Source organism: Cheilinus undulatus, linkage group 6, assembly GCF_018320785.1.
Source record: "Cheilinus undulatus linkage group 6, ASM1832078v1, whole genome shotgun sequence".
In the NCBI taxonomy this organism is placed as follows: domain Eukaryota; kingdom Metazoa; phylum Chordata; class Actinopteri; order Labriformes; family Labridae; genus Cheilinus; species Cheilinus undulatus.
The window spans coordinates 15,583,899-15,607,558 of NC_054870.1; the positions used below are offsets into that span (position 1 = coordinate 15,583,899).

Below are 23,660 nucleotides of genomic sequence, written 5' to 3' on the forward strand. Positions count from 1 at the left end.
AGTGGAACAGTCAGTTTAATTACTAAACCCAACCAGAGAATACTCACAGTAAAATGTTGGAAAAAGAATGCCATCGTGTCTCAGTTTACAGCGCTCACTAGAGGCAAACACAATTCTGTGAATGCCACTATCTCTCCTCTGGAGTCATGTCTGGATTGACGTCACAGTCGCCTACAGTTGCATGAATCTGAGCAGCACCAAGTCTAATGACCTGCAGAGTCAGTTTCCACTCTGTGTCAGGATTTAGATTTTTGTGTTTTAGGATTGAGGCAGAATATTTCACCAATATTTCACATTCGCCAGTGTGTATCACTTTCACTGCATCTGCCAAGTAACAGGCCAGCTGAACTCTGACTTACTGCATCATTATTAATTCAAAACACCAACGTTTTTATGTGAGGTCTTAAAGGATGCATAATTAACAACATCAGGATGCATATATTCCAAAACTCTGACTTTATTTATTTTCTTGGTTCACCTGCAAGTCAGGAAAAACCAGCAAATGTTTAAAGAGCCTGTTTTTATTTAAAATCTGTATCAACTTCATCTGATGCAACTGCAGGACATCAGGAAAGTATCAAAGCTGAGAGGCTGTCTGCAAACAGATCACTCATCTCTCTTCTTTAAGCTCAAATGTTGTTGTATAATGTTTTTTTCATTTCTGTCTTTGATTTGACTTTGTGTGTAGTTGCACATGGTAAAAAAAATTTCAGTTTGTTTCTTTGGAACTCCTGAAATGAATCCAAATGAAAAGTATAGGCTGAAGTGCTTTCAGCAGCTGTTCAAAACTAACCTGATCTCTCTTTTCTTTTCTTCTTTACAGATGCGTAGCACTCGAGGTGTTTCTATTTGGCCTGTGGGATTTGTAGGAGGCAGAGCGTATGAGCGCCCCCTGGTGTCTGGGGGTAAAGTCGTAGGCTGGTACACCGGCTGGAGACCAGACAGACCCTTTGCTACAGACATGGCAGGTAAGAATTCAGAGCTCCATTAACCTCCTAGGAGCCTGTATGCACATATATCCCCAGTTTGTTGACTATCAAACTTCAATCAATATCCATTCTGTTCATTTGTCACTACATCTCATGACTGGGTTGTGTAAAGTCTTTAGAGACATGCAACTCTGACATGTCCAACTAATATAGGGGATGCATGGCAGCCATGATGTGTCCCACAGGTTTCAGTTGTTATGGTTTCCTGTTCACAAAAAAGCAGCGAGAATAGGCATCCAGACAGCGTGTAGTCTGCCCTTGAGCGTGTTGACTCTCTGTGTCGTTGTTCTACAGCCTAGTTTAAGGCCCAAAATCTGTAACTCTGCAGCCAAATAACAGAAGAAATTGCATTGTTACCTTTTTAGCTCTTAAATATGCTCAAACAATGAACTGAGACTAGGAATACAGAATTAGACACATGAAACATTGGCTTTAATGTTTCATCATGATGTTTCAGTATATTTATATTTCCACTCTGACTTCTTACCAGCTGAATTAGCTATAGCCACAGATGCACTGAGATGCAACTATAGGTTTACCTTCCTCTGGTACACAACTACCTATGATCTGGAGAGAAACAGAAACGGTGCATATGCTTCAAGGATTTTCTTCTTGTTGAATGTGGCGCGTGAACAGATGACATTCTTTGCTTCAATTTTTTAAATCTTCAAATCTGGCTGAAAGTTGGGCTTGAAATTGTGTATTGTATGGCTGTGACATCACTATTTAAAACAAAATAAGTAGTATTCCAGTGGATTACTTTGTGACACTGCGGTTTGGCAGCTTGAGCAACTGGTGGACATCCAGAAAGCGTCATCATACAGCGGTGAAGTTCACCAATAAAAGAGTATGTGCAACCCCAAATAAAAAGATATTTGTCCTGTCTTCCCGCAAGGATATTCCTATAATTTGACACGTTGAAATGAATAAACTGTTCCACTAATCCTGTGCAGAAATAGAACTGTAATTTTGCTTTGCTTCTATATGCTTTTTAGTGACTGAATGGTAAAGTACAAAGTACAATAGGAAGACTCATTTGCAGGAGTCTTTATGTTTCTCTGTGCTGATTGGATCAAACATAGTGGAGTGTTTAAAGATATATTTAGGCTGAGAAGAATCAGGAATTCATGTTGCATCTGGAGGTCAAACATTAACAGTGAAATATAAAAAAGTGTTGGTAGAAAGCTCATTGTGCTGTCTCTGATCTATACTGAGAGGGAAATGGTTCTTCCTTTAAGTCTTGAACTCTTGGTGAAACATCAAACCACAGTATCGATCAGGTCATTGATCACAGAACAGTTCGAGTCAGCTCCACTCTTAAAGCCTGCTGCCTTTTATCAGAGAGAGAACAGAGACAAGTACACTTTCTTTCTTTCTTTCTTTCTTTCTGAGTTCACCCGCAGAGATCAGACAGCTTTTCTACGGAGCTTCTGTTTTTCATGCATTAATTTACCATAAAATGAGATCTGATCTTTCCAATTTCATATTCCCACGGTTACTCCTCTATGCTGCAGCTTGTGTGCCTCATCGCCTGATTGTTTATTTGTGAGATAAAACATAAAGCAGGACTGCAGAGTCTTGTGGAATAAAAGTGTTGGGAAGAATAACAGATTGGATTTGATCAGAACTGAAGGAACCCCATGGTTTCAAAATGAAAGTCTGAAGCATGGAGAAATTCACAAGTAAGTGTGTTAAGTCTCAAAAAATCTCCTCTGTTCTCTGTGTGAAGTTAGAGAAGTCTGTCCTGTCTTCTCAAAGAGATCAGTATATAACCCCGTAGGCCAGAGCAGAGACCTGGGGCAGGAGCTCAGAGTTAGAGAGGGATAAAACCACAATGAGTGGATTAATATATAATTGATTGAAAAACTGTTCATCCAAAAATATTTTGCTGAAATATTAGTTTAAGTCAAACTCAACTGAAAAAATAATCAGTCCTTTTAAAATAAAATCTTCAAAAACTGTAAATAAAAGTTGTTTTTGAATAAGGTCCAGTGTCCACAGCTGACGTTTTTCAAGCTCATTTAACCTGATGAGCTGATAGACTCTTCTATAACTCCACTGCATGGCATGTATTTCACATTAATCCAGGAAACCTCTCATACCAAGCGTTTAGGAAGGGCAGGACCTTTCAAAAGAAAATTCTTGAAAGGTGATTGGCTGAGCGGTCTGTCTGTCTCCTTAATTACAGGCCAATTAGAGCAACAAGACAAAATGACGTAGTGGACATGCACAGCTGCGCTCAGCTCAGCAGTAAGGCGCTATCATAGTTTACCAAAGGTGGAGCTCGTTGTCAGATTAAACTCATGTAGAAGCAGGTCAAAATGAGAGCACATACATCTTTTCCACATTGAAAAGGTTTCAGTTTGGTTCTTTGTTCTTTTTTAATGAAGTAATGCGATCCAGTTCTGATAAAACAGCCACTGTACTGTAGCTACAATTGCTACACTGGAGGCTGCCATTGCTATTAGCTTCCAGCACAACTACATCCTGCCTGTAAAGACCTCTTATTCTCCCAAAATGCCAATTGGGAAGAAAGGTTTGGTCCATTCTCAGACCTGGCACAAACATTTCATGTTCGAACTTTGCAAGATGAAATTTGCCTGATGATAGACATGGAGTCTGGACAGTCCATCTGCTTTGGAAGGTTAGCACTCATTTGCAATACAGAGTCAACACAGACTGTTTTTTAAAACTAAGAGCCATGAAAGGTGAAAAGGCCAAAACAGGTGTTCATACCTGCCTCTTCAGAATAAAATTACAGTAAATTTTAAAAAGACCTGATTAACGGGCACTGCATGTCAGGTGCAAAAGGGCAGGTGCTTAAGTCGCTAAGCTCCCACTTTGATTGTGCCTCAGTGGGTAAAGTAGGTTGTCTTTTAACTACGAGTTAGAGGGTCTAATACCCAGCTCCTACTGTCACAGTCACGTGTCGATGTCTTCTTTGGCAAGACACTTAACCCCAGTTCTGTCAGTGGCAGGTAAATGTTTATGGATGTGTATAAATGTTATTATTTAATACTAACTGCTTCTCTTCATGGCCCCCTCTGCCATCAGTGTGTGTGACCTGTCTATTTACTATTTCCAAGTCTCTGTGGATGTGCCTGTAACACTGACTTTGACAAATTTCAAATCCCACTGAAACTCATATCCCTTCAGTGATATAAACTGCAATTTTTGTTCAACATCGCCTCTGTAATTACTGTTATTCTTCAATAATCATAGTTTTTTATTGGAGGCAAATGTCCTAACAATGCAGAAAACTGTTAGAATTTTTCCACATTGTAACATAGAGACCAATCAGAGCAGTGAGCATGAGCTCTACATGCAGCCGTTGTCATGCTTCTTCACTATCAGTGTAGCCAGTTGGTGAATCAAACTCATGCCAAAGCTGGTTAACACGTGAACCAAGCTAACCAGCTATCGAAATACTCTTGACTATACTTAATCTGGAGCAGAAATGGTATTCAAAAACAGAGAAAAAGGCAAAGGAGCACGACTGTGTGCATGAGAATGAAAGAATTACATATCCCACAATCCATTTCGGTTATTTTAATTGGTTGTTCAGGATAGTATTTCAAGATTTAAAACCATGTACTGTAAATACACCTACACCTATCCTCATTGGAGTGTTTATAGTATTCATGATCATGTTAAATCATCGTTTGTGTGTATTGCTTTATGCTATGGAGGCATTTTTGTCACCATCAACAGTCAGCAGTCTTCATTCACTGGAGCAGTATACATTTCTATGGTTACATGGAGACCCCATTAGTCTTGGCATGATACCAAAATTTAAACTTCAATACCAATACCAAGTTTAGTATCATGATACCTGAAACATGAAAAGATACGAGTGAAATACTCAAATGGATCAGATGCAGGATGTGTACATGGGATGGCCACATTTTAGAAATCAAAGTTTATTAACAACCTAAAGTGTAAAAATACACTTAAATTAAGTTTTAGTTATTTGATATTAACTCCTTATATTTATTTGTTCTTATACAGTGCTTATGCAAAACTAGAAGACTCGCAGAGTTTACAAATTTATTTATAAAGATATCATTCATACCTAATTTCATGTACTTAAAGGCTAGTAGCCAATCTGCTCTTACAATTCATTTGAATCAAATCTAAATCTATGTAAACATTTTATCCAATGATATAAAAACATAAAATATTATGTATTTTAGGCCTGCCTTCAACAATGCGTATATTATTCTCTAAATAAATAGATATAAAACCACGTTATTTTTGTATTTATCCAGGGCTTTATGTGCAGTGTGACTTTCTATCTTTTTAACTGATCATTTAATCTCTCCAGAGAGAGCCATCGCTGTGACATGTAACACAAGTTAGTAGTGCTACTGAAAGCTATTCGGCTATTCAGGTATTTTTAAAGCACGTAAATGCTAAACCTAATAACTATAGCGCATACATTTGTCACTTTAGGTCCCAGGTTTTCCTGTAAGCCTGCCAGGCTTTTTATGCTGCAGAGTGTGGTTGAAGCGATGTGCTACGGATTTGCTAATGCTACATTTCTCATATAACATAATTTAGCAGCATATCATCTTCATACTTGCGGGCTAGCCAGCTAGCTTCCATGCTAACCTGAGGGGTTTGTACTCCTCAGACAGATCTGTGTTTGTCACTGAGATAGCAAGATCAGCTGGTTTATGCTAGTTTGAGTTTGAGAAAAGACCCCAATAAAACGGATAGGCAATAAAATGGAATTAATTTTATGATGAAAATAATCAACCCACAATGATTATTCTTAAAAAAAATTAATAGATGGATGGAAATTAAAAACATTATTTTCATTATTGCAAGAAGGAATGTGATCATTTAAAGCAATGATCATTTTTGTGACCTTTTTCCAGATAAAGGTTATTTTTGCTGAAAGACACAGGTCTCTGGAAGTTTTTGGTATGTTATCCTTGATGAGGACTCAGTTACAATTAAGAACGGTGTCTTTTATATGCATCTATCACAGGCTAAATGGCTAAGATTTTGTTTTAATTATTATTGTAATAATATTTCTAAGGGGGGAGGGTAGTGTTGACAGGGCCTCATATCAGGGTCTTTTTAGGGCCTCATATCAGCCCTGCTTCTGATATTATGGCTAATCAGATTTTAATCAGACTTGCTTATAAGAGAATGAATGGGAATTCTACTTCCAGAACCACGCTGTTGAGCTCTGTTGTTTACAGGCTTGCAGAACAGCTTGAATCATGCCCATAGCTGCTGCCTCTCTCTCCTCATCTAAAGCTGACTGGTCTGGTCATTCTCTGACCAGCTTGATGCTGCAAGATTGATCCACCTGATGGCTCTGGCCAATCCATGTGCTTTGCATGATTAGCATTCTCTCTGAGTGGGTACAAAATACTTAACGACACTGGCCTAATAACCTCCTGTCATTACTCATTACATCCACTCAAACACAACACACTTAAACATGAACGTCACTGCTCTCAGCTGGAGACAATTAATAGAAAAAAATCAACTGCAAAAGTGTTTTATTTGAGCTACAAATGATGATTGCATGCTTATGATTCCAAACATGTGTGGACACAGCCAAGGGCGCTCTCACTAACACATATTCACACATTTATGTATCCCTCCTTCTCCTACCCCCCACGCTCAGGTTTGCCTCTGGGACTGGTGTTAATTAATCCGCGATAACAAGAGCGAGTGTCTCCGCTCAACCTTTTCCTGCACTAACACAGCCAAGATCTCACCCCTCCATATTCCTCCCAACCATCGCTTTCCACCTGATCTCACTCCTGCACACAAACACACTGTAATTATCAGCCTCACTTTTATGCTGCACTCCATAATTACTCTGTCAGTGTTAAGATTTACTGCTGGGCTGCTGTATTACCACGCATTTTTTGCTTTAAATCCTGCCAGAAAACAATAACTGAGCCGAGCAGACAGCTCCAAACTTTGCTCAGACATAAATTATTATTCACGAGATTTACAATAGCGTGTCTGCAGAGCCCTGACTGAGTGCCAGTGTGTGTCCTTAGACCATTGTGTTCCACAGAACTGCATTGTTAGCCTCCTATCTACCGCTTTGTCTCATTTATGCAGACACAATGGAGCCTGGACAATGATGGCGTGGAGTACTATTCACCTCAGTGTGTTTTTGATTTTAAACACTCACACACACATGATTACTGCAACTATTTGAGAGACACGCAAGCATGCACCTGCCAGCACTCCAGCTGATACGAGTGGACAAGCATACGTGTTCAAGGACGCACACAAATGCACACATGCAATTTTCCAGAAGCGAATTAGAGCTGCATCTTCCCAAGAATGAGCCAATTGAGTTAATTTGTGCAGCTAAAGCAAACAGAAACACACGGATAATGCACATATCTACACACCAGCACAAAGACGCATGTACCTTTGGTTGAAGTGGTACTTGTGTCTCAGGAGTATTGGCTGAGACAGGGACATGAAAGTGTTTAACCCCCAGTAACCCCACTGTTTGTACTCAGCTCCTGAGATGGGGAGATGAGAGGAGCAGAGAGATGGAGAGCACAGAGTCGGCCTTCTGCACTCAAGCACCAGCTACAGTCCTGCAGAAGGAGGAAGATCATACGAGCTAAATGTGTGTCACTCTGTACAAAATGTTTGCCAAAGATGGGGACTGTGAATCGGAAGAAAGATTGCTGAAATAAAAAAAATAAGAAATGCAAACCCAGCGGACCCTTTAGTAATGCTTTCAATGTTTTTAACACTTTAATACTTTTCTAAACCATGCTTGAAAAACAAAATCTGTCATTTAAATCATCCACATTATTTAAAAGTAGCAATGCTTCAAACATAATAAAGATATTCAATATTTTAAAGGAAAGCTGCCACCAGAGACAAAAACTTGATTAATTCATAACACTGTCTTCACATTGCAGATGCGTTTGTGCGACACATCTCGCTCCCACAGCATTCTTCTCTGACGTCGCCCTCAAGGTGGGAAGCTTCCTTTGCATTTGGTACAAACCCCAAACCCAAATTTCAAAAAGTTTGGACATTATGTAACTTTTTTTTATCCTAAATTAAATTCAATACAGCACAAAGACACTGTGTTTAGTGTTCAAACATATGAACTACTTAATTTTAAAAACAAACACATTCTGAATGATGATCCTGGCAACATGTTCCCAAATAGTTGGGACAGGTGCATGCCCATCCCTATGGGTGTAACAATCCATCGATGTAGATACATTGGTTGGTTGATTAATTATCTAATCACATTATCCTCAGTGTCCTCAACAAGCTAGTGGTAGCGGCAGTGGCTTTAAGCTTGCGGCTGAGGGAAAGAGGATATCCGCTCCTCTCTTGGCTCTGTGGACAGATTTCAGACAGAGACTACAGCTGGGCAGACCTCTCGCTTTATTTTGCAGACTACGGCTGCATTTTACAACTGCTGTAAGAGATCATAAAAACCACATTCCTCTCAGTGTGGCTGAGGTAGTGTGAGTGATGTCTGATACAGACTCTACAGACAAACAGAGAGGGAAAAGCCAGCTGCAGCGTGTCTCTTTTAATCCACTGATTAATCACGTTAGATTTTTTATGTAAGTATAAGTTGTGAGAACTTGATGTGGTTCAAGCAGGACAGCAGGACATTTTTCAGACTCCATGTGTGTCACTAGCCAAATCCAGCTTGCAAAGCTCCAACCTACAACGCTTGAAGCAGTTTGGACCAATTAACGTCATTTGAGAAGAATGAGGCAGACAGGGTTTAGTTATACTAAAATTAGATAGCAATGGATGCTACTGGTGTAGCCATTAGCTTGGATATACAGTAGCTACAGCAGTTTTATCAGAGCTGGACCATGCTTCTGTATGAACTAAAGCAAAAAACTGCACTGAAAGTTTTCCATGATGGAAAAATGTTATCTCTCTCCTGCCAACACCCCTGCTTTTACACGAGTTTGTGAGAACTACAGGGAGGGAGGGGTTAGTTATAGTGTGAGTGGGTACAGTATGGCTACTGGTAGAGTGAGTAGCGTAGAGTGAGTAGGTAGAGTGCTATGTAGCCATAGCAGCAGTTTTGTCAGAGCGGGACGAGAGCAAAGTTCCACACTGAAAGCTCTTCCTGAAGGAGAGGATGTTTTTGCTCCTCTCCTGGCCTTCCAAAACACTTTGTGTGGGAGGTTTCCCAGATGAATGTGAAATTGCTCAGCAGTTCAAGAATTCTGTTGTCATTCAGCAAGAGACAGATCTGGACTTCATGCGGGCCAGTATTTTACCCACACTCTTTTATTGTGAAGCCACGCTGTTGTAACTCATTCAGAATATGGCTTGGCATTGTCTGGCTGAAATAAGCAGGGGCGTTCCTGAAAAGACATCATCTAGATGGAAGCATATGTTGCTCTTCAATCTGTATGTACCACTCAGTATGAATGTTTCCTTCACAGATGTGCAAGTTACCCATGCTATGTGCACTAAAACATCCCCATACCGTCAAAAGTGCTGGCTTATGAACTTTACACCGATAGCAATGAGAAGTTCTTTTCCTCTGTAGTCCAGAGGATAGCCATTATTCCCAAAATTAGACTGAAATGCAGACTCATCAGACCACAGCACACTTTTTCACATAAGGTCAGTCCATCTCAGATGAGCTTTGGCCCGGAGAGTTTAGCTGTGCCTCTAGACAGCGATGTACTATGTCAACTGAATGATGCTGGTTTTTAATGTAGTGCTGCCTAAAGGGGTGAAAAGTCATGATCAGTCATAGTTTTTTTGCTGGATTGATGACACCAGAACATGGCCTCTGTGAGAATCAGGTCTGTTTAGAAGGCAGGACTTTGCTTGGAGATTTTAGTATTTTAAGACAAGGAACTTCTAGGTAAGGGTTGTTTGGATCTTTATATTGTGTTGCTGTGGTATCAAAACCAGTTTCAATATCTTTTATTTTTATTATGGTACCATAGTTTAAATGCTGGTATTGTGACAACCCTTATCTGAAGTTCTAAGCTTGTACCCTAAACTCTGACCTAGATTTTTGTCAATAATATGACAGGTTTCTTCATTTGTCACCACAAAGCATAGAGATACAGACTACCCTTATAAGTAACAGTTAGAAAAACGTATGATCCAATAATGGAACTAATTCAGAACTCTTAAACCAGCAGTTTAATCATCACAAAAGAGAGAAATGTTATCAGCACAGTTTCAGCTAACCAGCAATGGCTCTCTATGGAACCCTAAGTGGAGATTTTATTTTATGATGTTTCCTGTAATAATGAGTCAAATTCTTGAGATCTAAAGAAAGCATGAAAAAGAAGTCATTACAGAGGTAGATTTGCTGCCATTGCAGTGTAACATCCTGTGTTAACTGTCTCCTGAGAGAAGCTAGCACTGTTTTCAGAGTTCTTGGACTCAGTACCTTCAGTAGTAAACATCAGATGCCTTTTGGTGGTTTTGTCTTGATTGGTGGGAACTCGTTTCCCTTACAGCATGTCCCAGTGGTGGCCTGTCAGTCAAACTGTGTGGGTGGCACTGGCAGCTTTCTCTTCATGTTTTCAGTTGTCTGTCTTTATTTGGAATCAGAGGAGAAGCCTGTCTGTTGGAGGATTCGTCTCTGAGTGGGTTTGTTCTGAGAAGAGATGATTTAGGACTTTGACAGGCAAATTTGGTCGTAGGTGGGATTTTGGAAGGGTTATGTTAACTAGTCTTAAAGGTTAAGGTCATAAAAATCGATTTTAAGTTATGATTAGGACTGTCGAATAACTATTTCGTACAACCCCATTTCCAAAAACGTTCAAGTGCAAAATGTAAATAAAACCATATGCAGTGATTTAAAATTAACTCATATTTTATTCACTATAGAACATAAACAACATATCAGATGTTGAAACTGAGACAATTTACCATTTAATTGAAAAGAGGAACTCATTTTGAAATCCATGGCAGCAACACATCTAAAAAATGTAGGTACAGGGCAACAAAAGGCTGGAAAAGTAAACTGTATTGATGTAAACAGCTTAAGGAGCCTTTTGCAACTAATAAGGTTAATTGACAACAGGTCAGTAAGATGACTGAGGATCAAAGGAGCATTTTAAGGACACAGAGTCTCTCAGAAGTAAAGATGGGCAGAGGTTCACCAATCTGCAAAAATCGTCAATGTAAAATTGCAGACTTTGAATATCCCACCATCTACTGAACATAATATCATTAAAATATTCAGAGAATCTGGAGAAATCTTTGTGCACAAGGGACAAAGCTGAAGGTCAATATTGGATGCTCTGGGCCATTAGGTCGCACTGCAATAAAAACAGGCATGATTTTGTACTGAAAATCACTGCATGGGCCCAGGAACACTTCCGGAAATCATTGTCTGTCAACACAGTTAACCTAGTCAGTGAACAAGATCCAGAAACGCTGAAACTTTTTTCTCTGGGCCAAAGCTCATTTCAAATGGGCTGATGCAAGATGGAAAACTGTTTTGTGGTCAGATGAATCAAATTAGAAATTATTTTAAGAAATAGTTGGAGGGGATAGTTGCGCTTCACATCAATGTACACCATCAGTGGAGTGCTAAGCCCAAGTTAAAAAAATCATTCAAAATTCAAAACAGGCAGCACATCTCAGAATCCAAGTTATGGGGGACAAAACATCACCAATCATCATGTTTTGTCCTCCATAACTTGGATTCTGAGATGTGCTGCCTGTTTTGAATTTTGAATTGTTTTAAGAAATCTCAGACACTGTGTACAGCGGACTGAAGAGGAGAGGGACCATGCAGCTACAGTTCAAAAGCTGGCATCTCTGATGGTATGGAGTTACATTAGTGCCTATGGCGTGGGCAGCTTACACATCTGGAAAGGCACTATCAATGCTGAAAAGTAGATAAAGGTTTTAGAGCAGCACATGCTCCAATATGGTCAATCTTTCTTTCAGGGAAGGCCTTGCATATTTCAGCAAAACAATGCAAAGCCACATACTGCATCCATCAGTAGAACAGTGCTAAAGTGGCCTCCCTGCAGTCCAGACCTTTCATCAATAGAAAACATTTGGAGCATTAGAAAAGGAAAAATTAGCTAGAATCCTAATTCAGAAAAGAATGGGACAACATTCCTCCCCCAAAACTTCAGCAAGTGGTCTCCTCATTTCCAGAGGTTTACAGAATGTTGTTAAAAGAAGAGGGGATGCTACACAATGGTAAACATGGCCCTGCACCTACTTTTTTTTATGTGTTGCTGCCACCAGATTCAAAATGAGCTAATATTTATTATTTATTATTTTAGCTAATTTTTATAATCATCGTCTGATATGTAGTTTATGTTCTATTGTGAATAAAATATGGATTCAGGAGAATCATTGCATTCTGTTTTTAGTTACATTTTACAAAGTGCCCCATCTTTTTTGGAATCTGGGTTGTAAATTGCTACCAGTCACCGAATTTTAATTTGTGTTGTGAAGTTAGAAATCCCATCCTAAGGGCATGTTGGAATTTTTTTTTTCTTTTTTTTTGCATGTTAAAACACATTTTTAAGTCCATGTTGACCATGAGAAACAACTCTTAGCAGGAGCTTGATTTGGAAATCAAATGAGTGCAAAGAAGTGTGCATATGTAATGATTTTGTCTTTTTAAGTTAATTCAGATTTATTATTTAAATGAGTGCTGCGTTGTCTGAAGCCATGACTTAGAGCACAGAGGCAGCTTCAGATTGTTCAATATGTCAAATACACTGTTGAACACCATTATATATTCAGAAGCATGCAGGAGTGCATGTTCAAAATGACTCACTGAAATCGAGTGATTCTTGAGAAATTTGACAGCATTTACAACTTCTATGATTTCACATTTAATTGCTCTCTCTGTGTATTTTAACAATCAAGGTTAGATTTTCTCAAGAAACTGTTCCTGCTTTTATTTTGAAAGAAGATAAGGAACTTGTACAATAAAATCATGACTTAGGCTTAACCACCAATCCAAAAGTAAATGAAAACAGTTTAAGTGGATGGTAGAAAGTGAAATATAAAAAGGTTAAAATTACTTTGACTTTTCCACTGACTGTCTGATTTTATCAAAGGAGACATTCAAAGGTGTCTTTGCTTCCCATCACTGTGGGAGCAGAAGGATGCTACGTTGAGTTGTATCCTCTTGCAGCCAGTCTAAAATGACACATTTTATGCAATTAATGTGATTTTTAAGTTTTAATGTGTTCATTTCTGACCTTTATTGCATCCAAATGAGCGGTTTAACACTGACAGCCCTTGCATTATCACACTATTGTGGATTTTGAGCTTGCTTATAATTATGTTTAGCCTGGAGCCGAACTCTTTAGTATTTTAGATCAGCCTCTGAATTAAAAATGAATCACAAAGGAAGAGCAAAGCCATTAATCAAATTAGGAAAAAAATAATTGATTGCATGCTTTTATGTAACACAAAAAGACAAAGGAGTGACAACACTGTTCCCTCAGGGCCAAGCTTCAGATCACACTACTATAAGACCCATCAATAAAGACAAACACACAAGGAACATGCATTCATTGATCCTTCTCTGTTCTTTGTTTAATTTTACTTCCTGCCAGATGCATTTAATGGGTTACGCAACACAGCAATGAACTCCATGGTTTCATACCATATCATGTGGTATCACATTTAAGTATGACTATGCCGCCTGTCCTTTAAATATTCAATAGATTCAATAGTTATGCACATTCATTTTCAGAAGTTTAAACAGTTTTTTAACATAATAGCTAAAATACTGGACTGATGATGATCAGAGGGAAAGATGGCACACAATAACCCTAGGAAATCAAGCCAATTGTTTAAAAGCTGTTTTTTTAATGTTTTAAAGTCTTTTCTTCTGAATCAGAGTTAATGAGAGCCACGTGAGAGCTTTTGGACGTTGCAATAAAAAGCCCTTTGTGTGCTCAATATTTTCAAGTGTTGAAGAAATGTTCTCAGAGATCTTTCTTTAAACTTACTTAATAAAGAAGTTTGACACTAAAATCAGTGTTTCTGTAACACTTATTGGCAGAGCTAAATGTCAGGAGAGGCTTTGTGCTGAGCTGCTGCTGAATTTTAGGAAAGTATTTCTAGAAAATAAAGGAATGTGGTCCAAAGTCAAACCAAACTGTGCAGAGAAAATGTAATGCTGACTTTAATGAAAAAGGCTTACTAAAGCTTAGCATTAGTCTTACCTAGGGGCTTTTGGTAATTTGTGACAATCATGTAGAGCGTCAGTTTTTTTTTAATCCTGTGCAAATCAACCCTGTCTCTGACATCATCTGCAAAGAACACTAATTTGCAACCATTAGCTTGTTCTGGTTCCTTTACAATTGTTTCAGGATGACTGTCATATCAGTGTTCTGGTGCTGTATTGTTAGTAAAAGCCAGTCATATTTGGCATAGATTAACAAGAAAAGGACACCAGGATTAGGAGAAATCTGTTTGGTGCTGCTGTATTGTTTACTAAAGCATGAGTTCACAAACTTTTCAGCCTGCAACCCCCAAAATAATGGTGACAAAGACTGAGGACATCCATTGTCCTGAAGATTGGTTGTGGAATAATAGAACACAGTTATGCACATTCAAGAATCATTATGTGCAGGACTTTCAAATGTTGCTTTGATTTTAGCATAAATCTCAACAAATTAGCATGTTTTTATTTTTAATTAAAACAATTTCTGCAAATATTTCTAAAGAACTGCACAAAAAATACAATGTAAAACCATTAAAGAAGAACCTCTGTTTCTTGCGACCCCCACTAAGTGTCCAGGGTGTCCCGACCCCCACTTTGGGAGCCACTGCGCTAAAGGAACAGTAGCGCATCTAACAGTAGTGATGGCATGCTTGTCTCTGTATTTGAAAGAACAACATTCTTACGTAAAAAATAAAAAAAAAAGAAAATAAACTGACTAAACCATGTAGGTAGTAGCCAAGATTGTCAGCTTATTCATAGCGGACAGTAGGAAGCTGTTCCTGTCTTTTGGAGGGCAGATCCATGAGTGTGTCACATGTAAGTTTTGAATTAACAGCTTTATTTAATAATTATGCACATGACACTGCTGGGCCTGCACACAAAGGCAAGGTTAAAAAGCAAGTATGCCTCTGGCCTCAAACCCATGCTGTTGTCTTGGTTTTTAGTTTTCAGTGGGGATATGCCAATATTTGAATATGTTGTATTTAACTAAAAATTCAGTCTTTTGAACACAGTTTAAGCTTTGAGAATCAACAAGAAAAAAAAAACTCTTTTTTCTTAAAACACACTTCAAAGTTTAAAGAATAAGGATGAATAAAGAAAAAGAACTCAACTTACATAGGTCTGTTGGCACAGCCTAAGACTTTGCTAATTTATTTTTTTATACAGCCAAATTTTACAGTCAAAACATGTTGATATTTACGGCCAAAATTAACGGCTTTAAATATAAGCAGAAATTTGGGTATCAAGCCAAAAATATCGTGCATCCCTAGTTTTCAGTGATCTGGACTCCAGGTTTTTGCCCACCAGCTGACTCTTGGTTGTAGCATCCATTAACAAAATCTGATTTTCCCTGTCAGCTGAGTGTTTGCCAAATTAAAGTAGAGCAGCTATCAGTGATAAACATATGACCTATCAGTAAGTGCTGGCTTTGTATCCACCTTTGGAAAGTGTTTGTGAAGGCTGACCTGGCCTTTAATGCCACAAACTGAAGACCATAAGGAGAAGATAAGCCAAAGCCATATTTATGTCCACAGTTTCAGTGAGTGTGACCTCGGCTGACATTCACATTACTCAGAGGACGGCTCTCTGCTGTCTGTGTCAGCTCCTCCACAGAGGAGCAGCGAGGAGTAAATTCAGCTCAGGCAGGAGGAGAGCGAGCAGGGAGGAAATGAGGACGATGAATTACTCGGGCTGAATTCCCAAACTAACGCACTGATTGCAAAGGAGTGCCACCCACTAACCATTTGCATAAATAAATATTCAGTAATTATGCAGAGACCTTGCGCACAGAGGTTTGCAGCAATTTCTGAAAATCTCCTCCTGACACACTGCAAACTAGAAACTTCTCAGAGAGATGCTGCTCTGGTTTTTAAAACTACACCTACACATCCGTGTATGATGACTTGATGGAGCAATTAAAGACACTACTAATGTTAGAATCCATGACTAGGAGACATCTGTTTAAATGAAACGCAGAGTGTGTCGATTTTCTTTGTTTTGATGTTTATCTTCTCATTTAAATAGCATTCTTTATATTTGTTTTTATGTGGGTTATGATCTTTGTTAAAGCAGCCTCTCTTAGACATCAAACAAATGTTCTCATTTAATTCAAAAAAGAGTAAGTAAAATCGAAAATCTGATTATATTAAAATGTTCACTTTACATGGTATACCATGACTCTTTATCCTACGGCCAAACTGTATCAAGATATATATAATATGTTTTATATGTAAAATATATAGATGAGATGAGGTAAGTAATCAGAGGATGGACTCCTCAAGCTAGTGAAGCTCTACGGGACTACTTTGAATCAATAGACTGGAATGTGCTGCTGGAAACAGATAAGGACAGTATGAACATTGACAGACAGGTTGATTGTTTTACTGAGTACATCAACTTCTGTAGAGAAAAACACAGTCATACCTGCAAAGACCATTCGCTGTTTCTCCAATAACAAACCCTGGATCACAAGCGACATAAAGGCAATCCTCAACCAGAAAAAGAAAGCTTTTCGGGACGGTGACAAAGAACGGCTCAAAGAAGTGCAACATGAGTTGAAGAGGAGACTGAAGATGGCAAAGCTGGAATACAAAAAGAAGATAGAGAGGAATTCTCAACACAGCAACATCCGTGATGTGTGGAGAGGAATCAGTACCATCTCTGGACACAACAATAAAAAGAAAAGACAGCCAATAGTGGGTGATGTTGAAAGAGCTGATGAACTCAACCTGTTCTTCAACAGATTTGACACTGTGGACACACCTACCTTCACTGCTGCTCCTCCTTCTTCTCCTCAACATATGGAAATCTCCACTGCAGCTCCTCTTTCTCCTTCTCTGTCTCCTACACATGTCTCCACAGCTGCAGCCACTTCCCTTCTAGCACCTGTACCCTTCTCTATCACAGAGACAGGGGTGAGGTTGGAGCTTGGGAGACTTTGCTCTGGGAAGGCAGCTGGCCCAGATGATGTGTGTCCAAGGCTGCTTAAAGACTGTGCTGCGCAACTGTGTCAACCTAGCCACAGGATCTTCAACCTGAGTCTACAGCTGGGGCGGGTGCCTGCTCTGTGGAAAACATCCTGTATTGTACCGGTACCAAAAATCAAATGTCCGGCTGAACTAAATGACTACAGACCTATTGCCCTGACCTCACACATCATGAAAACTCTGGAGCGGCTGATCCTACGTCTACTGAGGCTTGAGGTCAAAGACAAACTCGATTCCCTGCAGTTTGCATACAAAGAACACGTTGGAGTGGATGATGCCATCCTCTTCATGCTTCACCATGCCCTGTCTCATCTGGAGGAACCTGGCGTTTATGTGAGAATCATGTTCTTTGATTTTTGAAACACATTCAACTCCATCCAACCCACCATACTCATAGACAAGCTCACGGAGATGGGAGTGGATCCTTCCTGTGTTTCTTGGATCACAGATTACCTGACAGGAAGGCCACAGTTTTTCAGGCTGGGGAACTCTGTTTCTGGGACATTAATGAGCAGTACAGGGACTCCACAAGGGACAGTCCTGGCTCCATTCCTGTTCACATTGTATACATCAGACTTCAAATACAGCACTGAGTTCTGCCACATCCAGAAATACTCAGATGACACTGCTATCGTGGCACGTATCAGAAATGGACAAGAAGCTGAATACAGGGATCTGATAAGTGCCTTCAGTGACTGGAGTCACAAAAACTGCCTCCTACTCAACACCTCAAAGACAAAGGAAATGATCATAGATTTCCGCAGATCCAAACCCCCTCTTCAGCCAGTGAACACTTGTGGCGTGGACATCGAGGTGGTGACATCATATAAATATTTAGGTGTACACCTGGATAATAAGTTGGACTGGTCTAAAAACGTAGACTTCATCTACAAAAAGGGGCAGAGCCTCCTCTTTTGCCTGAGAAGACTCCGATCAATAGACATCTGCAGTAAGATGCTGCAGATGTTTTATCAGTCTGTGGTGGCAAGTGTTCTGTTTTATGCTGCAGTCTGCTGGGAGGCAGTGTAAAACACAAGGATGCAAGGCGTCTGAATAAACTGGTGAAAAAAGCTGGCTCTGTGGTTGGAATCAAGCTGAACTCATCAGAGGATGAGGTGGAGATGAAGAAGGTGGAGGCCATTCTGAGGAAGATGGATCATCCACTTCATATCTCCCTAAATGACCAAAGAAACAACAGTGGTGGACGGCTCCTATCCCTGCTCTGCAGAACAGAAAGATTTAGAAAATCTTTCATTCCATCAGCAATTAGACTTTATAATTCTACCGTAACCAGATGAGAGAGACTCCAGACAATTGAATTTCCCTGCGGGGATAAATAAAGTTATTGTATTGTATTGTATTTTTCTGCCAGCAGACGGTGTTGTAGAACTGCATTGGGCTTGCTCTTCTCTCAAGTCTGCTTCTGAAATCACATGAGTGTTGGTTTCATTCGATAAATTTGGCTGAATAATCAGTGGGATTACCTCCGTAACGATCGCTCTGCTCCTTGACCCCAGGGTCTCCAACTCTGATCTTTGTTTGATCTACTGTCTCTTCCGACTATAGTGTTTCAACTACGTATCCCAGAAGCCCCAAAACTACTCACAGGGAGTGTGAGAGCGCCCCCTTGTGCTAGCTGTAACTGAGTAACGCGTTACTTAATAACGCGTTACTCCCAGAGACATGTTGAAATATTAGGATATGGTGAGTTTGAGTTTTGATGCTCTGCTAAGAGCTGGGTAGCAGTGCTTGCAGAAGTTGTTCAATCAAATGTTTTATTTTAATTCCAGCAAAGCTTACTAGGCTTGTAATAAAGACATGTCAGACCATCCTGCACGTGTAGTTCACTTAAAAACAGGGCTTCAGTATAATCACAGTGTTGTTACTTCTGCTGCTTTAGGAGAATCATTTTGAAATTATTAACATAAAGAGGGCAGATTTTACACTTATCACTGGCCCATAGACAACTACGATGCATTTTGAGTGAACTGTTCCACACTCCTCCACAGTATCGGGGTCAATGCCTTACAAAGTAACAAAGTAGTGTACCCAGATGACTATTTAGTTGCATTTGTCACCCTAGGAGAAGAGACGTGCAAGTAGGTAAAGGCTGACTCTACCCAGACTGAAATCCAGTAAGGTATACTGCAGGGAATTTGAGTATTTATATTTCAGATATGGAATAGTCATCTCTGTTTTGTTACCTAAAAAGACAGGCTTCAAAACTTTCTCTTTACTTGCAATGATTTCTTTGAGATAAACAGGAAAGAGTCCCAATATTTATTGTTGCCCTTGGCACTCCAGTTTACGAAAACCACCCCTGCTCCCCACGCACATTTCACTTTGCAGTACATCTCTGCAGGAGCAGAGTCAAAGAAAGATCTGTTAAACATTTCTGAGAATGCAAATAAGGTAAATTAAGTCATTAAAAAACACGAATTACCATATTTTGGAAATCCTGCATGCAGGGATAATAGACTAAAGCTTGATTTAGAAAAAAAATAAAATCAGTTCACATTCAAATTAGTAGCTTTTTCTGCTTTTTAAGACTGTAGGGTTTCGTGCTACATCCCGATGAAATCATTTGCCTCACTAATATTTTTTATGCTTGAGCGTTTGAAAAAAGTAATTCTATGATATACCTGAAAGTGGAAGAGAGACACTTTATTATCATGACAATGCCTGGCCATTTACACCACCGTGAGCTGTGCATATGATTGTTGTGCAGACTAAACGCTGCCTGTAGCAGGGCTGAGGCTATGCTTTGGATCACCAAAGAATTAAATAAAACTACAGGTGTGACAACATTTTACAAAGTGTGACAACAAAGTGTGGCCATGCCTTGTGCAGAGGAGTCATTTTGTTGATGTTTTTTGTGTGTGTGAATTTTTTATCAAATGTGTGTGGTTGTGATTTTTTAGCTTTCTGCATGCTTGCTTAGTTGCAGCATGTTTTTCTTAACCTGCATCATTTAGTCTTTTCCCAGTGTGCATGTTCTGGCTCTTTGTCCTTATTTCCTGGCGCTGCAGAGCATTGATCTCTCAGGGCCACCGTAAAGAGCAGGTCTGCTGATTGAACAGAGAGAGTAACTCAGCAGGCAGAGTGAAGCAGAGAGAAGGTGCTGATGGGATTTTTCTCAACACAGTAGAGGCGGTGAGGCTACAGTGAGGGGTCTTAACACAGAGGGAGAGGAAAAGTTGGTACATTTACATGCAGGATTGTTATTACTTCAACTGAAACTGGAAAAAAAAACATACTAAATAGTATTTCTGAAAAACTAAAACACACCTATATATTACAGTTTGAGATCCATTTACTCTTGTATGCAAACACCTTAAATGGAGCCAAACTGGACTAGGCATGATCCACAGTTTTTATGCCAGACTTTCACTGGCTTCACTGATTCTGTGAGGCTGGTAGGCAGGATAACAAAGTTTAATGTTCTGCTGGAAAGACTGAGAGTGTCTGTAAGGCCTTCTGTTTTACATTTGTCAGTAGGTAAAGCAAACCTTAACTGTGACTTAAAGCGGGTTAAATATCTAAATGTTAAAGCATTTTTTATTTGGGAGATATACTCACTCAGTCACATTAACAAACAAATTCACAGCCAGCCAACTGTGCCACTTTTTTTTTTTTTTTTAACCACAGAGTTTATTCATTTAGAGTTGGAAGATCCACTACCGCCTGTCAGCTTTAAAAGAGGTCTGACAAATATCAAAACAATTTGCAGTACTTAGAGATCCACAGAGGTCCAAGTTGTGAGTATGAAGAGCAGCAGAAAAATGCAAAATAACTTAATGGAGCAATGAAAAATCAAGACAAACACAAACAGCGGACTACTTGTAGGAGAAGGGAGGACAATGCTTCAGGGCCATGCAGGAAGAGATGCATAAACCCTGCCTGTGGCACCCAACCTCACTCATAGGAAACCTACTCCTGTCCCATTTTAGGGGCAGCATCCTTTAAAGGAGACTTTAGGTGACATCATATTTGGTAAAACAAAGGCTGTACCTTTTTAAGGATCCTTCGAAATCCCTTTCTTTTATATGGCCAACAAAGGATGCATCTGGTGTATATACTGGCCCAACATATCCCATGATTCATTGCTCTCCAATTCAAACGCTCAAGCTGCTTGGTAATACATGCTAACTGTAAGCCAGTCAGATAGCTACAATGCTAATTTCAGAAAAAGGTGGGCTTTGAAACTTCAAATTATCTTTACAGGTTAAAGTATATGATATTACAACCCCAATTCCAAAATACTTGGGGCGCTGGTTAAATGGAAAACTGAAAACAGAATGCAATAGTTTATAAATGTCATAAAACCCCATTTTATTAATAGAAAGCAAACAACATATGATATTTTGAAACAGACATTTTACCATTTCATGAAAAATATTAGCTTATATTGAATTTGATGGCAGCAACACATCTCAAAAAAAGAAAGGACAGGGGAAATAAAAGGCTGGTAATGTAAGTGGGACTACTGAAAAATGGCTGGAGGAGCATTTGCAACTAATCAAGTTAAGTGGCAACAAATCAGTAACATGGCTGAGGATAACAGGAGCATTTTAGAAAGGCAAACTCTCTCAGAAGTAAAGATGGGCAGGTTCAACAATTAGAAAAAAAACTGCTTCTTAAAATGTGAACACTTTCAGAAAATATTTCTTCAACGTAAAATTGCAAAGACTTTTAATACCGCACCATCTACAGTACATAATGTCATTAAGAGATTCAGAGAATCTGGAGAAATCTCTGTGCACAATGGAGAAGGCTGAAGGTCAATATTAGATGCTTGTGATCTTCAGGCCCTCAGATGGCACTGCATTTAAAACAGGTATGATTCTGTCCTGGAAATCACTGCATGGGCTCAAGAACACTTCCAGAAATCACTGTCTGTCAACACAGGTCACTGTGCCATCCACAAATACAATTTAAAGCTGAATAATGCAAATAAGAAGCCATCAGTAAACATGACGAAGAAATGTGCTGCCTTCTTCAGGCAGAAGCTCATTTAAAATGGACTGAGGCAAAATGGAAAACTGCTCTGTGGTCAGATTAATTATTTTGGGAATCCTGCAGACTAAAGAGGAGAGGAGAGGGACCATCTAGCTTCTTCTTGGCACATGGTTCAAAATCCTGCATGTCTGATGAGGTTGCATCAGTGCCTACGGCGTGGGCACCTTACACGTCTTGAAAGGCACTATTAATGCTGAGAAGTAGCAGCATATGCTCCTATCCAGACAATGCTTCTATCAGGGAAGGCCTTGACTATTTCAGAAAGACCGTACTAAACCACATACCACATCCATCACAACAACACAGATTTACAGGGTCTGGGAGCTGAACTGACCTGCCTGTAGTCCAGACCTTTCATCAACAGAAGACATTTGGAGCATTAGAAAAGGAAAAATCCAGCAAAGAAGACCCAGGACTGTTGAGCAGCTAGAATTCTACATCAGACAATAATGGGACAACATTTTTTTAGACTGTTTTTATAGACTGTTGTAGAAGAGGGGATGCTACCAGTGGTAAACATGGCCCTGTGTCTGCTTTTCTGAGATGTGTTGCTGCCATCAAATTCAAAATTAGTTGATATTTTTCCTGAAATGCTAAAATTCCTGTTTCAACATCTGATATGTAGTTTATGTTGTAGCGTGCGTAAAATATGGGTCTAGCATTCTGTTTTTTAGTTATATATCACACAGCACCTAAACTTTTTTGGGAAAAAGGGGGATTAAATTGCTATCAACCACTGAATTTCAGTTGAGAAGTGAAGTTAAAATCCTATTTTAACTGCATGTTTGAAATTCAGTTATTCTGCATTTCAAAACTAATTTTAAGTCTACGTTGACAGGGAGATACAATACTTAGCAGGGCATTGATTTGAAAATCAAATGAATGCAAATGAATGTACTCATGTAATGATGTTGTCTTTTAGATTTATTCAGATGTATTATTTAAAGAGTGTACTGCTACACCAGTGTGGTCTGAAACCAGGACTTAAAGCAAGGAGGCTGCTTCAAAGCGCTTAATCTGTTGCAAATCATTGCATTACGTTTTAATGTACATTTTTCACAGCGCCCCAACCTTTTAGGAACTGATAGCTCTTGTGTTTGCTAGGCAACTGAAGCATTAAGAAAAAATAAGGGTAAAAGCAAAAAGAGCTGGAAATGCAAACAGGGAATCCTCCATCAATCAAACTCTTATTGAGCTTGGTCTGTCTATGTATAAAGGCTATGGAAGCTGGATCGTTTGAAGAATGCAACCCCTGAAATGAGACACAGCTCTTGATAAGTACAGAGACAATGTACAAATATTGTGACCTAAAGGTCTTGTTTTTACTGGATTTCACTGATCTTTTGAATCCATAACATATCATACAGCACAGTTTTTATCTTGGCTGTCTAGATGTTTCTCTGCCTCCTCCGGTACAGCGTGACAGCGAGGTAAAAACATGCAGAAAAGACTCATCATGTGTCACTTTCATACCTTGGCCTCTGGGTCAGA

The 23,660-nt window shown here is 39.3% G+C and overlaps 1 protein-coding gene across 1 annotated transcript in view; it reads left to right on the top strand.

Annotated features, from left to right (window-relative positions):
• b3gat2 (beta-1,3-glucuronyltransferase 2 (glucuronosyltransferase S)) overlaps nt 1-23,660 on the top strand; it is a 97,173-nt gene that overhangs the window by 43,673 nt on the left and 29,840 nt on the right. Inside the window, exon 2 of the mRNA XM_041788714.1 lies at nt 824-968. Within this exon, the coding sequence (XP_041644648.1) occupies nt 824-968 (145 nt within the window). The remainder of the gene's footprint in view (nt 1-823; nt 969-23,660) is intronic.